The sequence below is a fragment of the Rhinatrema bivittatum genome, chromosome 19 (assembly GCF_901001135.1).
Source record: "Rhinatrema bivittatum chromosome 19, aRhiBiv1.1, whole genome shotgun sequence".
Lineage (NCBI taxonomy): Eukaryota > Metazoa > Chordata > Amphibia > Gymnophiona > Rhinatrematidae > Rhinatrema > Rhinatrema bivittatum.
In genome coordinates, this window is record NC_042633.1 from 39,558,579 (window position 1) to 39,574,281 (window position 15,703).

The 15,703-nt window shown below is 51.9% G+C and overlaps 1 protein-coding gene across 1 annotated transcript in view; it reads right to left on the reverse strand.

The window, feature by feature from the left end:
• The window catches only part of COL5A3 (collagen type V alpha 3 chain), a 123,314-nt gene that overhangs the window by 71,234 nt on the left and 36,377 nt on the right, over nt 1–15,703 (reverse strand). Inside the window, exons 2-5 of the mRNA XM_029584539.1 lie at nt 9,181–9,348; nt 8,149–8,362; nt 7,210–7,372; nt 3,195–3,326 (exon numbers count right to left, since the gene is read on the reverse strand). Coding sequence (XP_029440399.1) covers nt 3,195–3,326; nt 7,210–7,372; nt 8,149–8,362; nt 9,181–9,348 — 677 coding nt within the window. The remainder of the gene's footprint in view (nt 1–3,194; nt 3,327–7,209; nt 7,373–8,148; nt 8,363–9,180; nt 9,349–15,703) is intronic.

Genomic DNA, 15,703 nt, shown 5'->3' on the forward strand with positions numbered 1-15,703 from the left:
CTGGGGCGTCTCCTTACAGCTGTTCTGTAACCCCCCCCCCCCCCCTGCCAGTAGGGACCTGTGAGGTCTTTCCCGTCGATCTTTCAAAAGATCTCAGGAATCTCATTTATTTATTTAAGGATTTTTTATATGCCGACATTCGTGGGACGCATCAATGCCGGCTTACATCGAACAAATAATTACAGTAAACCGAAAAGTTACACTGAACAGGGCAGGGGCCACTGTGGGAACTACGAGAAAGAGAGGGCTTTACATCTATCTTAAGATATAATACATACATCGTTTACGAAAGTAATACATAAATAGATTAACATATCCAGCATATACAGAGAATAATATATAGGAAAATGTAAAAGTAACTAGCTAACCGCTAATATATCCAGCAAATACAATCTGTGAAATATTCAAAAAATAACAGTAACTAGTTAACTAGTAACTACTAACTAGCTAACCGCTAATATATCCAGCATATACAGAACATAATATATAGAAAAATGGAAAAGTAACTAGCTAACCGCTAATATATCCAGCAAATACAATCTGTGAAATATTCAAAAAATAACAGTAACTAGTTAACTAGTAACTACTAACTAGCTAACCGCTAATATATCCAGCATATACAGAACATAATATATAGAAAAATGGAAAAGTAACTAGCTAACCGCTAATATATCCAGCAAATACAATCTGTGAAATATTCAAAAAAATAACAGTAACTAGTTAACTAGTAACTACTAACTAGCTAACCGCTAATATATCCAGCATATACAGAACATAATATATAGAAAAATGGAAAAGTAACTAGCTAACCGCTAATATATCCAGCAAATACAATCTGTGAAATATTCAAAAAATAACAGTAACTAGTTAACTAGTAACTACTAACTAGCTAACCGCTAATATATCCAGCATATACAGAACATAATATATAGAAAAATGTAAAAGTAACTAGCTAACCGCTAATATATCCAGCAAATACAATCTGTGAAATATTCAAAAAATAACAGTAACTAGTTAACTAGTAACTACTAACTAGCTAACCGCTAATATATCCAGCATATACAGAGAATAATATATAGAAAAATGTAAAAGTAACTAGTTAACCGCTAATATATCCAGCAAATACAATCTGTGAAATATTCAAAAAATAACAGTAACTAGTTAACTAGTAACTAGTAACTAGCTAACCGCTAACATATCCAGCATATACAGAGAATAATATATAGAAAAATGTAAAAGTAACTAGTTAACCGCTAATATATCCAGCAAATACAATCTGTGAAATATTCAAAAAATAACAGTAACTAGTTAACTCGGAACTAGTAACTAGCTAACCGCTAATATATCCAGCATGTACAGAATATAATATCTACAAAAATATCACCTGACCTTTACTGACCCCCCCGGGCAGGACCTATACAGGCTGCCGGTACCTCACTTTATCACCACACATGTGGGTGGTCCCTGCTCCGCAGCTTGTTTCTCATGGCACCCACCTAACTGCTGAGGGTTTGGGTATAGTCCTCGGTGGTCCCTAACTACCAGAGTCCTTAGCCTTCATAATCAGTGTCGTTTACTCAGGATCTCTACAATGCTATTGAGAAGTAACAGGCTTCTGTTTACTTTTTGCTCTGTAAAGCAATCCCTTGTTTGCTTAGTTTTTCTGTAAAGTAACTGCTTTCCTTGGGCTTTTTTTTTTCTACAAAGCCATGTTTTGTTCGCTTAATTTCTCTGTAATTAGTTTAAATTCACTTTTCTGTCTGTGAAGCCATCTGTTTTGACCACTTAAGTTTCATTGTAATCAGTTTTTTGTTTTTTTTTGTTTTTTTTTACTTAGAAAATCTCATCCGGCTAACTTTGCAGGAATATTCAAGCAGCGTGGTCATGCCGCACGCTCGGTATCCCCAGCTGTGTCAGCTTAACGTTATAGCCAGACGAGTTTACCCGGCTTACGTCAGGGCAGCGCTGACGATATCTGGCCACGTATCTGGCACTTATCCGGTTAGCTTAGCTGGACAGCCGGCTCCGCCCCAGAACTGCCCCTGCTCCGCTCCTGAGTTTCGCCGGATAAGCTATCCGTCTTCCTTGGGTCCGCTCAGCGCAGTGGGGATTTTCAAACCCTGCCATTTGTCCAGCTAATTCTGAACTTAGCCAGACAGAAGGTGCTCAATACGGACCTCTTAGCACCTCCGTGAAGCAATTCCTTCGTTTTTTACAGTGCTCCTCTGTAAAGTCTTATTTTGTTCGCTTTATTTGTCTACAAAGTAATCCCTTTTGTTACTTTATCTCTCTCTCTGCCATATCCTCTTTACTCTTTTTTTTTCTGTAATACGACCTGTTCTGTTTGCATAAGTTTCTCTGTAATCGGTTTACTTTGATTTTCGATCTGTGTAGTGAGAAGGTAACTTTAAGACGAGCATGCCGGTGCCCGTGCATGCGCGTTCCGGCGCGCGAGCGCCCGTACGCGGGAATTTTAAGTCGCGCCCGCGACTACTGCGCGCGCGCGTGGCTTAAAATACTCCCACCGCGCGCGCGTGAGCCTCCGATTTTAAGCCGCTCCCCGAGCAAATACAGCTCGCGTGTCTTCCCTGGGGCTTTGTCGGCCCCAGCGCACGCTCGTCAGCGGAATCATTAACGTGCGCGTGAAGGACACTCCCAGGTTTACCCATCAGCCCGCCAGTTTTTTGGCCCAGCCAATGTCACCCACACCCCTCTGCTCAGCGGCAGATTCCCAATGAAGACCGGCCCGGGGATTCGCCGCCCAGGAGATACCACGTGGTCTGCCGAGCGCGGCTCCGTCACGGCCGCGCTCGGCAGACCACGTGACTAGCGCGACCGGCCCACCGTGGGATGCCCGATCCCCCGATAGGCCAATCCGCCACTGCCTCTGCTTCTTCGGCCTGCAAACTCCCCTCCCCTTGTGGCTTTTAATTACTGCAGACCTACGCCTCATCGGCAGCAGAAATAAACATGCGCGCGGCTGCCGGGTTTAAAATGCGGATTTGCGCGCGGAACTGTTCGGCCCCGCCCCGGAATGCCTCCCACACTCCCTAGCTCCTCCCACTTCCCCGCGCACATGCCTGTGAGCGCGTGATAGGGCCGTTCTAAGATACGAGTCGCTGGCGCTCGGCCCGGATTCTCGCGCATACGGGGGCGAGCGACGCTGTTGAAGCTCACCCTTTAGGTTTTCCTACCTCTTCCAGGATTTCGGGGTCCTGAGCGACGAGCGGGTACAGGAGCCGGGCGTGGCAGTCTGGCATGTAGTGCTCGCAGTACTCAAAGGCAGCTCTGGGGTCTGGGACAATCATTAACTGCTGGATATCCCCCTGCAGAAAACGAGGAGAGGAAAATGCCGAGTATTTGTCAGTTTTTAATAGCAGCAGAACACACTTATGCTTCCCATCTCAGAGTTTCATGGCTTCGTTGGGGAAAAAAGTCGAATAATGGAAGGGACTCTCTGCTTTTCTGTCCCAGGGAGGCCTCTAATCACTCAGGAATTCTTCAGGGCTTTGTTTGGCAAAGCCCGGTCATAACTGCATCCTGTAATAAGGATATGCAAGACTGAAAGACTGGAATAGCAGGTGGTGCTGCAGGGCAGGAGTGAGGTGCATTGGTAGAGCTGTGTGTTAGGGCCTCAGTACTGGAATAGCAGGAGGTGCTGCAGGGCAGGAGAGAGGTGCATTGGCAGAGCTGTGTGTGAGGGTCTCAGTACTGGAATAGCAGGAGGTGCTGCAGGGCAGGAGTGAGGTGCATTGGTAGAGCTGTGTGTGAGGGTCTCAGTACTGGAATAGCAGGAGGTGCTGCAGGGCAGGAGTGAGGTGCATGGGCAGAGCTGTGTGTGAGGGTCTCAGTACTGGAATAGCAGGGGGTGCTGCAGGGCAGGAGTGAGGTGCATTGGCAGAGCTGTATGTGAGGGCCTCAGTACTGGAATAGCAGGGGGTGCTGCAGGGCAGGAGTGAGGTGCATTGGTAGAGCTGTATGTGAGGGTCTCAGTACTGGAATAGCAGGGGGTGCTGCAGGGCAGGAGTGAGGTGCATTGGCAGAGCTGTGTGTGAGGGTCTCAGTGCTGGAATAGCAGGAGGTGCTGCAGGGCAGGAGTGAGGTGCATTGGCAGAGCTGTGTGTGTGAGGGTCTCAGTACTGGAATAGCAGGGGGTGCTGCAGGGCAGGAGTGAGGTGCATTGGCAGAGCTGTGTGTGAGGGTCTCAGTACTGGAATAGCAGGAGGTGCTGCAGGGCAGGAGTGAGGTGCATTGGCAGAGCTGTGTGTGAGGGTCTCAGTACTGGAATAGCAGGAGGTGCTGCAGGGAAGGAGTGAGGTGCATTGGCAGAGCTGTGTGTGTGAGGGTCTCAGTACTGGAATAGCAGGGGGTGCTGCAGGGCAGGAGTGAGGTGCATTGGCAGAGCTGTGTGTGAGGGTCTCAGTACTGCAATAGCAGGGGGTGCTGCAGGGCAGGAGTGAGGTACATTGGCAGAGCTGTGTGTGAGGGTCTCAGTACTGGAATAGCAGGGGGTGCTGCAGGGCAGGAGTGAGGTGCATTGGCAGAGCTGTGTGTGTGTGAGGGTCTCAGTACTGGAATAGCAGGAGGTGCTGCAGGGCAGGAGTGAGGTGCATTGGCAGAGCTGTGTGCTGGGGAGTTAGTGTTTCAGTCCATGACTGAGGTAACAGCCCTGTTTGCCACAGACATTTATTCCTTCAGTGATGTGCTACTTCCCTTACATGAGAAATGAAGAATATACACTGCCCCACCACAGAACAGGCAGCAGCAGTGTAAGCTTGCACAGCAGTGATTCAGTGGCCAAGTGCTCAGTGCTGACCTAGTTTCCACCAGTGTTTTCCCAAGAAATGTCAGAAGAATCTGTGTCAGAAATTAATTAGGTAGCCACACTGTCACCCTAAATCCTGACTTGGAACTATCAAAATATCCAGAGTCATCTGACATTAATCAGAAGAGCTCAGGAGGGAGCCAGCTGTCGGCAGTGAAAGGCCACCAAGTTTCTCGTGGCTGCTTCGGTGGATGCCGCACCGGGCAACCAGTTTCCTCTGTGGCTTCCCCGTGTCCAACCAGGTCCCTTTCTTTTCTCAGACCAGCACCTGGGGGAAACCATGGCCAGAATCTCGCACCACCACGCATTCCAAGCCAAAGGCCCAGTGCCAGCACGGCTTAATGGCCGAAAAATCATCCAAAACAAATTACAGTGCTGCACAATAACCTCGAGGTGCAATCCCCCCCGACACACACAGAGTGAACCAAGCTGCTGGCAGAGTTCTCCTTTCTCAGGGGTAGCAGGTGGCAAGGTGGAAAAGGTTTTAGCCATGACTCATCCCATGGTGGACACCAGCACTTGCATTATGTGGCAGAAATTGGAAGGGGGAGGGGAGGAAGGAGATGACAGAAGACGAAGACAGCCCGCCCTGCCCTCATTAGTGCTGTCAAAAGGAAGGGCCCCCCTGAACTGTGTGGTAAATTGCAGGAGGACCTTGTGAGACTGGAAGATTGGGCATCCAAATGGCAGATGAAATTTAATGTGGACAAGTGCAAGGTGATGCATATAGGGAAAAATAACCCTTGCTGTAGTTACATGATGTTGGGTTCCACATTAGGTGCTACAACCCAAGAAAGAGATCTAGGTGTCATAGTGGATAACACATTGAAATCTTCGGTACAGTGTGCTGCGGCAGTCAAAAAAGCAAACAGAATGTTGGGAATTATTAGAAAGGGAATGATGAATAAAACGGAAAATGTCATAATGCCTCTGTATCGCTCCATGGTGAGACCGCACCTTGAATACTGTGTACAATTCTGGTCGCCACATCTCAAAAAAGATATAATTGCGATGGAGAAGGTACAGAGAAGGGCAACCAAAATGATAAAGGGAATGGAACAGCTCCCCTATGAGGAAAGACTGAAGAGGTTAGGACTTTTCAGCTTGGAGAAGAGACGACTGAGGGGGGATATGATAGAGGTGTTTAAAATCATGAGAGGTCTAGAACGGGTAGATGTGAATCGGTTATTTACTCTTTCAGATAATAGAAGGACTAGGGGGCACTCCATGAAGTTAGCATGGGGCACATTTAAGACTAATCAGAGAAAGTTCTTTTTTACTCAATGCACAATAAAGCTCTGGAATTTGTTGCCAGAGGATGTGATTAGTGCAGTTAGTGTAGCTGGGTTTAAAAAACATTTGGATAACTTCCTAGAGCAGAAGTCCATAAACTGCTATTAATTAATAAACAATAATAGCTTGACATTTATTTAATGTTTGGGTAATTGCCAGGTTCTTGTGGCCTGGATTGGCCGCTGTTGGAAACAGGATGCTGGGCTTGTTGGACCCTTGGTCTGACCCAGTATGGCAAGTTCTTATGTTCTTATGTTATCCCAGAACTCAAGTCCCTCCTAATAGTCACAGAGGGCTCTTTTATCAAGGAGGTGATCGGCAGCCCTTCCACATGCCTTCTGTCTCTGATAGAGCAGAGAGACTCGCCGTCTCGATCCCCAGCCCTGCATAACTCCCGTCAGTTTCTGAAAACGGCCCTGGAGGGCAGACAGAAATGAATTCTCCCTCTAGGGAAGAGCAAGCTGGAACTTGGCAGACAATGTTCCTGCCCCGGAATGTTTCCACCGCAGTGCCTGCTTCCCTAATGCGGCAGGAGTAACTGGAAGAGACCTTCTGACAGGGGTGATGGTGTGGGATATTCTTCCAACTCTTCATTGACCTTACCAGCTACATTTTCCGAAATGTGCAAGAATAAGTAGTTAGGCGTGCACACTGGCCAGAGGCGCGTGGTGCAGACATTTCAATCGCCCTAAGGAATTTCTTGTCTCAAATTTCTTTCCTTGTCGACTCTGCATGCCAAAAACAAGATAAAAAGGGGGCAAGGGGGGGGGGGTTGCGGGGGCAGCTTCCGGCTTATGGGTGTAACAGAGAATCTCCAGGAAACGGGAAACTTTGGGCCACATCCTGAAATGTACAGAGTTACCCGCAGTTATCATAAGACGTGTATCCACCCAACGTCAACCTGGGCGTTCCAACATCAAGTTGGGCATTTCAACGTCAACTTGAGTGTTTCAACGTCAACCTGGGCATGAGTGTTTCAACGTCAACTTGGTGTAAGGGGTCACTCTCCCCTCTAAGCCCGCACTGACTGAGCACTGGAGATATAAACTTTGGATAAGCTTTGACCTCTCTAGCCGGAAGAAGGACCTTACCTCAAAGACTTCCTCATCCAGTAACCTGGTTCCGAAGATGGTCACCCCCTCAGTGCTGATCACAGGGTGCTCCCCACGAGCCAGTTCCTGTTGCTGCCGTTTGTCACAGTCAACAATCAATGTCACGTTCCTGGCTTCCACGCTGATGGCCACCCGATGCCACCTGCAAGATTAAGGCGGGCCTTAAAATGAGAAGACTGCCAGCCAATAACACCCCAAGGCAAATGCCCCCCCCCCCCCAGATTCACCCGTCGGGGCTGATCCAGGCCTACTGCACGCAGGAACTGTTAATCTTGCTTTTCTTAGGGAATGCAATAGGAAGATCAGAAGTCCCCGCACACAACAGGGGGTACATCCAGGACCGAATCAACCCTGTCAGGCAAATCTGGAATCAGTTGGCAGCCCTAGGCACTGGCTGCTGGTGCATCTATCTGAGATCTACCAGCAGATGCCCCCAGCCACATGGATCCCATATGGCAGTAGAGCGGTGGCAGGTGACTGGAAGAAGACTGCATCTGCTGGGACAGCCCGTGGTTTGCTCTCTCCGTAACCGCACAGGGTCACCCCAGAAGGAGGGACCTGCCTGGTCTCGGCAGCTCATGCGTCTTATCGCCATCGGACGGTTCCGAGCACAGCCCATGGATATGTATCATGGCCAGGAAAGAATCCAGGTTGCCCTATTCTTCCCAGGGTGGCCGTAACAAGCTGCTTCCAATCCCAGGAGGGAACGGGGACGGTTCAGATTTGTATCCGTGCCTCCCCAATTTGTGAAGGGTGACAGGAAGGCCTCCACAAGGACCTGAAAGGTTAATTTCCATCCCCTCCCTCTCTCCCCCCACCCCCACCGCTTCCCCTCTAAAACCGGTCAACGGAGGTGGTCAGAGTCCTTGGCCAACGCCAACTTCCCTCCTTGCCTTGGCGGAGAAGGACACAACTTACTTGCCATCAGCGAGGTTGATCTTCTTGAAGAAAGGATAGTTCTCTGGCGTAGGATTCCCGTCCTGGTCCTCGTAGAGGAAGACGGGGGAGCGCCCGATCTCGACGCCCAGCTGCTGGCCGCCCTGCTCATCGTAGATGGAGAGCAGGAAGAACTGAGAGCCCTTCCTGGCCCGGAGGGTGGTCAGGATGGAGAAGTCCTGGGGAAACCGTCCGTCTGCAAAGGAACCAAGACTTTCGACTCCCTTCCCCAAATCCTCCAGTGATGTGACTCACTTCTGAAAGCAGGCACAGGTCTGACTATTGGAAGGAGTTACCCCTGGGGCGGCGGAGGACTGTGTAAATATTTCAGGGGTGTCTCTGGCCTGCTGGGTGGGTGAGGGGAGGGGAAACGGTGGGATCGCGCAGGGCAAGAAGCTACTGCTGATGGGGGGGGGAGGATGTGCCACCGAGTCAGGGAGAGCAGAGGATGTCGCCAACAGTGGGAGCTGCAGTTCTGACTTGCCACCACTAGAGGCCGCACATGGATCCGTCATGGCAGGCAGCTTGCAAATGGCCCAGGCCCGCCGGAAGAGTGATTATTCCTTTTGAAAACGTGGCCTCCCCGATGCTCAGACGCTGTTGCCCACCAAAGATCACCCGTGGCATTTGTTTTCCTCTTAGCTAATCAAGTGCCCTGATAATTTACAGTTTTATATCAAGCAGGCCAGGGTAGGCCTCAAAGTTTGCTCGTTCCGCCAAAGACGGCCAGCGGGGTCATCAGTTGATAAAGGCTGACATTGTCAACCACAACCATGACAGGATGCTTCCCACCTCCATGAGCATCTTCCTCGAGGCAGCAACTGGATCCACCTCGCATTAGTGCACCGCCTGCCTTACTCCTGACCTTACCCCCCTCTCCGTACTCCTAGGCTGGTAATGCTGGTTCCAGACTCCCCCATTACCCACAGCCCGGGCGACGACCGTGCGCAGGGGCCGCGCCTGCCGGCAGCGCGCTACTGCCATCGCGACGGGGAAACAGCGGGCGGCACCCACCTGGGAAGAGCTGCCTGGTGGGCGCGCTGAGCTGGGTCCTGTTCTCCAGGCGGAAGGCGATGTCCGACTCCTCCGTGTCTTTCCTCTGCGTGCAGAATCCCGAAGCCAGGCTCATCCCTTCCCGGCCCTCCCTCAGCTCCAGAGCCCGGAGCACATCGAGGGGAACCTCTGGAAGGCAAAGAGAGCGGGTGGAGGCGGAAGAACGCAGGAGAGACCAGCAGAACCCTCCCAGGTGCAGGTTCACCCTGAGAGAGGACGGAGGCGACCCTCACAGAGGCCCAGGCTGCTTTTGTGCCCTCAGCCGGCCGGTCCCAGGTCTGAGGGTAACCTCCATGCATGCCCCTCCCCCTCCCCTCCCTCCAGCAGAAAAGGATGCGGTGACGGCTGAGGTTTAACAGATAAGGCAGGAGAGCTTTAAATGGGGCGATAACCCCCGGCTACCACCAGGAAAGACTCACGGGGCTTCCCCTTCGAATTTCCTGCCCCCCCCCCCCCCCCCTCGCCGGATCTTGCGAATTCTGAGGGTCAGCCTAAGGATAAAGCAGGGCGAGTCTCTTAACACCATGTGCAGATTCCAGCCCGAGGAAGGGACAGGTCTCCTTTACTATACTCCCTGAGGAAAGGGCAGGTCTCCTTTAACACTGTACACCCTGATTTCAGTCTGAGGAAAGGGCAGGTCTCCTTTAACACTGTACACCCTGATTTCAGTCTGAGGAAAGGGCAGGTCTCCTTTAACACTGTACACCCTGATTCCAGCCCGAGGGAAAAGGCAGGTCTCCTTTATATTTATTTATTTATTTAATTTCTTTTACTATACCGATGCTCAAGACTAGGTCTTATCGTACCGGTTTACAATGTAACTGAGGGGAAACCAATTAACATCAAGGTAGAAAGTAAAGTTACATTAAACAGGGAGCGTAAAACCTGGGCAATGGAAGACAGTACAGAATTTAAACTAAGAAACAATTAGAGAGAGATAAATATATATACACCCTGATTCCAGCCTGAGGGAAAGGGCAGGTCTCCTTTAAACACTATACACCTTGATTCCAGCCCGAGGGAAAGGGCAGGTCTCCTTTAAACACTGTACACCCTGATTCCAGCCTGAGGGAAAGGGCAGGTCTCCTTTAAACACTACACACCCTGATTCCAGCCCGAGGGAAAGGGCAGGTCTCCTTTAAGCACTATACACCCTGATTCCAGCCCGAGGGAAAAGGCAGGTCTCCTTTATACACCCTGATTCCAGCCTGAGGGAAAGGGCAGGTCTCCTTTATACACCCTGATTCCAGCCTGAGGGAAAGGGCAGGTCTCCTTTATACACTATACACCCTGATTCCAGCCCGAGGGAAAGGGCAGGTCTCCTTTAAACACTATACACCCTGATTCCAGCCCGAGGGAAAGGGCAGGTCTCCTTTAACACTATACACCCTGATTCCAGCCCGAGGGAAAGGGCAGGTCTCCTTTAAACACTGTACACCCTGATTCCAGCCCAAGGGAAAGTGCAGGTCTCCCTTTCACGCCCGCTACACACACTGGGCTCTTCAGCGTACACACGTGGTCATGCGTCGATGTAAAGTTTAGCTCTGTCACCAGTGGCAGCTCGCCGCGCTTCAGCTCTCCCTGACTGCGTGAACCTCGGGAGGCTTTTTCTTCTCTCTCCCCTTACTCATTCCATCTGACCCTCCTCTCCTCCCCATCGCCATCTCACCCTGTGCCGCACGCAGCCCCAGAGATGAAGCTCATTTGGTAGGGGGTAGGTGGGAGAGCTGGAAGCTCGGCCCCAGTAGGGGAGGGGGAGCTGTGGGGGAGGGTGCGGAGGAGAGGGGAAGGGTATGTGTGAAAGAGGAACCTGCGCCTGGGGGGACCCCAGGTGTTCAGGATTAAAGGAGGGAGGAGAGTCCCATTCAGGTTCATATTTCCAGGAGAGTGGCATGAGAGAGGGGGGGGGGGGGATGGAAAGTGGGAGAGAAGGGAAGGGGATGATCCGAGAGCTGCAGCGGTGACATTAGGGCACACCCCCGCCTCACCCAGGTTAGACCTGATGGGTTCGGCAAGTCACAGGTGAGGGGAGGGGAGGGGAGTGGTGGGAGAACCAACCGGGTCTGGACCGGCCTTTCAGAGCTGCGACCCTGGGTTATGGCCCCAGGTAGTCCAGATCCTCAGATTGCTCCAGCCTGGGGACGTAATAGCGAATTATCCCGGTGGAATTCCGATTTTATCTCTATCCGCGGTGACTGTGTATGGGAACTCCTTACCAAGACCGGATGCAACTCACAGAAATGCCCAGATCAGCTTAATAACTCTGGGGTTTCTTGGAGCCTGCCTTTCCAGCCCTTGGGTATCGTCACCAATGTCCCGTATTTATTCTCTCTGATAGCCTGCAGGGAGGGCCATAATCCCCAAACACCAGGTATTCTTCCATCTAGTGAATGATTCTATTACAGGCAGTGATCAGTGCGTTTCTCATGGTGTCTGTGCTGTAGAATAGAATAGTGGATTACTCTATTACAGCCAGTGATATCAGTGTGTTTCTCATGATGTCTGTGCTGTAGAATAGAATAGTGGATTATTCTTTTATAGGCTGTGATCAGTGTGTTTCTCATGGTGTCTGTGCTGTAGAATAGAATAGTGGATTATTCTTTTATAGGCTGTGATCTGTGCGATTCTCATGGTGTCTGAGCTGTAGAATAGAATAGTGGATTATTCTTTTATAGGCTGTGTTTAGTGCGATTCTCATGGTGTCTGAGCTGTAGAATAGAATAGTGGATTATTCTTTTATAGGCTGTGTTTAGTGCGATTCTCATGGTGTGTGTGCTGTAGAATAGAATAGTTGATTACTCTATTACAGCCAGTGATCAGTGTGATTCTTGTGGTGTCTGTGCTGTAGAATAGAATAGTGGATTACTTTATTACGGGCAGTGATATCAGTGTGTTTCCCATGGTGTCTGTGCTGTAGAATAGAATAATGGATTATTCTTTTATAGGCTGTGATCAGTGTGTTTTTCATGGTGTCTGTGCTGTAGAATAGAATAATAGATTATTCTTTTATAAACTGATCAGTCCAATTCTCATGGTGTCTGAGCTGTAGAATAGAATAGTGGATTATTGTTTTATAGGCTGTGATCAGTGCGATTCTCATGGTGTCTGAGCTGTAGAATAGAATAGTGGATTATTCTATCACTGACATTGATAAGTGCATTTCTCATGGCATCTGTGCTGCAAAATAGAATAGTGGCTTAGTTTAGCTATGCTGTCCGGGGGCTGAGTGGGGGGTGAGGGAGGGTTGAGGAGTTAAGGGTGAAAGCAAGACCTCGTTGTATTAAGTTAGCCCTGTCCAGTAATTGGATATTTATTTCGTCTCTAGCTCTTTGGGACACTGTTTCTAACGCAGCCCCAGTGTTAGCATTCTAAACGTGTCAGGAATCAGACGAGCCAGCTCCAGACTGGCTGCTAATGAACAAACCTACAAAATGTCTGGCACGGGGCCAAGCCGCCTGGGCCTTTTATCTTGTCAGAAAGAGAAAGAGAGCGAACCCGCGCTCGGCTCGATTTATACCCTGCAGCATTCAGATCTGCCTCCCGCGTTGGAGCAGACAAAGGAATCTGTCTCCGAGATAAATCACAAAGGGGGGCGCACACCTGTCAGACCTCAGAGGCACAGGCTCGCATGCACGAGGACCCGGGGAACAGGACCGCACCCGGACCAGAGGGTGCATGAAACGCAAGGTGGCGCCACCGTGATGGGTCGCTAGCCCGGGTCACCGGGGGGGTGGGGGGGGGGGAAGGATGTGCTGGGAGGGGTAAATCCAGGACTCGCTCCAGGCAGCGCAGAGCCGGCCGTGACGCCTGCGCCGCCCTCTCGGCTCCTCCTGCCCCGGCTGCCAGCTTTCCCCCACAGCCCGTCAGCTCTCCCGCCCCGGGAGGCTCGGGACGGCAAGGGGCAAGATCCCATTCTGGATCCTCCGGGAGTGAACGGCTGCCAGCCTCCTGCCCCCTCTCTGCAAGGTAGCAGTGGGAGTAAATTGTCCTTGGGAGCCCCATTGAATCCGTCAGGCGATAGCTGGCAACTCCTCCGCTGCCCTGCCAGCTCGGGCTTCCCATGGATTTCCATCACACTGAACGAATGGCGTTGTCAGCATCACAGGACGTTGTGTTCCAGTCTAAGGTTTAATATTTGCCTGGTACAGGGTACAAAGCTGGCACCCTGCAGGCCAGGAACTGAGAAGAGAGGATAGCCAGTGTTGGCATCGATAAACCAGAAGCAGACATTTTCCTGTAGAAGACACTGGCATCCCCTACGCTGGGACTGAGGAGACCCAAAGGGTTAGCAGACTGTGGGCTATGATTAATGAGATGTCCTAAGGCGTATCAGCTTATCCCCGCAGGCTCTGTATCCCTGCTCCAATCCCCTGATCCCTCCAGTCCTAGAGGTGACAGGCTCTGTATCCCTGTTCCCATCCCCTGATCCCTCCAGTCCCAGAGGTGACAGGCTCTGTATCCCTGCTCCCATCCCCTGATCCCTCCAGTCCTAGAGGTGACAGGCTCTGTATCCCTGTTCCCATCCCCTGCTCCCTCCAGTCCTAGAGGTGACGGGCTCTGTATTCCTGCACCCATCCCCTGATCCCTCCAGTCCTAGAGGTGACAGGCTCTGTATCCCTGTACCCATCCCCTGATCCCTCCAGTCCTAGAGGTGACAGGCTCTGTATCCCTGCTCCCGTCCCCTGATCCCTCCAGTCCTAGAGGTGACAGGCTCTGTATCCCTGCTCCCGTCCCCTGATCCCTCCAGTTCTAGAGGTGACAGGCTCTGTATCCCTGCTCCCATCCCCTGATCCCTCCAGTCCTAGAGGTGACAGGCTCTGTATCCCTGCTCCCGTCCCCTGAACCCTCCAGTCCTAGAGGTGACAGGCTCTGTATCCCTGTTCCCATCCCCTGATCCCTCCAGTCCTAGAGGTGACAGGCTCTGTATCCCTGCTCCCATCCTCTGATCCCTCCAGTCCTAGAGGTGACGGGCTCTGTATCCCTGCTCCCATCCCCTGATCCCTCCAGTCCTAGAGGTGACGGGCTCTGTATCCCTGCACCCATCCCCTGCTCCCTCCAGTCCTAGAGGTGACGGGCTCTGTATTCCTGCACCCATCCCCTGATCCCTCCAGTCCTAGAGGTGACAGGCTCTGTATCCCTGCTCCCGTCCCCTGAGCCCTCCAGTCCTAGAGGTGACAGGCTCTGTATCCCTGCTCCCATCCCCTGATCCCTCCAGTTCTAGAGGTGACAGGCTCTGTATCCCTGCTCCCATCCCCTGATCCCTCCAGTCCTAGAGGTGACGGGCTCTGTATCCCTGCTCCCATCCCCTGATCCCTCCAGTCCTTGAGGTGACAGGCTCTGTATCCCTGCTCCCATCCCCTGATCCCTCCAGTCCTAGAGGTGCCAGGCTCTGTATCCCTGCTCCCATCCCCTGATCCCTCCAGTCCTAGAGGTGACAGGCTCTGTATCCCTGCTCCCATCCCCTGATCCCTCCAGTCCTAGAGGTGCCAGGCTCTGTATCCCTGCTCCCATCCCCTGATCCCTCCAGTCCTAGAGGCGACAGGCTCTGTATCCCTGCTCCCGTCCCCTGATCCCTCCAGTCCTAGAGGCGACAGGCTCTGTATCCCTGCACCCGTCCCCTGATCCCTCCAGTCCTAGAGGTGACAGGGTCTGTATCCCTGCACCCGTCCCCTGATCCCTCCAGTCCTAGAGGTGACAGGCTCTGTATCCCTGCTCCCGTCCCCTGATCCCTCCAGTCCTAGAGGCGACAGGCTCTGTATCCCTGCTCCCATCCCCTGATCCCTCCAGTCCTAGAGGCGACAGGCTCCGTATCCCTGCTCCCGTCCCCTGATCCCTCCAGTCCTAGAGGTGACGGGCTCCGTATCCCTGCACCCATCCCCTGCTCCCTCCAGTCCTAGAGGTGACGGGCTCTGTATCCCTGCACCCATCCCCTGCTCCCTCCAGTCCTAGAGGTGACGGGCTCTGTATCCCTGCACCCATCCCCTGATCCCTCCAGTCCTAGAGGTGACAGGCTCTGTATCCCTGTACCCATCCCCTGATCCCTCCAGTCCTAGAGGTGACAGGCTCTGTATCCCTGCTCCCGTCCCCTGATCCCTCCAGTCCTAGAGGTGCCAGGCTCTGTATCCCTGCACCCGTCCCCTGATCCCTCCAGTCCTAGAGGTGACGGGCTCCGTATCCCTGCACCCATCCCCTGCTCCCTCCAGTCCTAGAGGTGACGGGCTCTGTATCCCTGCACCCATCCCCTGCTCCCTCCAGTCCTAGAGGTGACGGGCTCTGTATTCCTGCACCCATCCCCTGATCCCTCCAGGCCTAGAGGTGACAGGCTCTGTATCCCTGTACCCATCCCCTGATCCCTCCAGTCCTAGAGGTGACAGGCTCTGTATCCCTGCTCCCGTCCCCTGATCCCTCCAGTCCTAGAGGTGACAGGCTCTGTATCCCTGCTCCCATCCCCTGATCCCTCCAGTTCTAGAGGTGACAGGCTCTG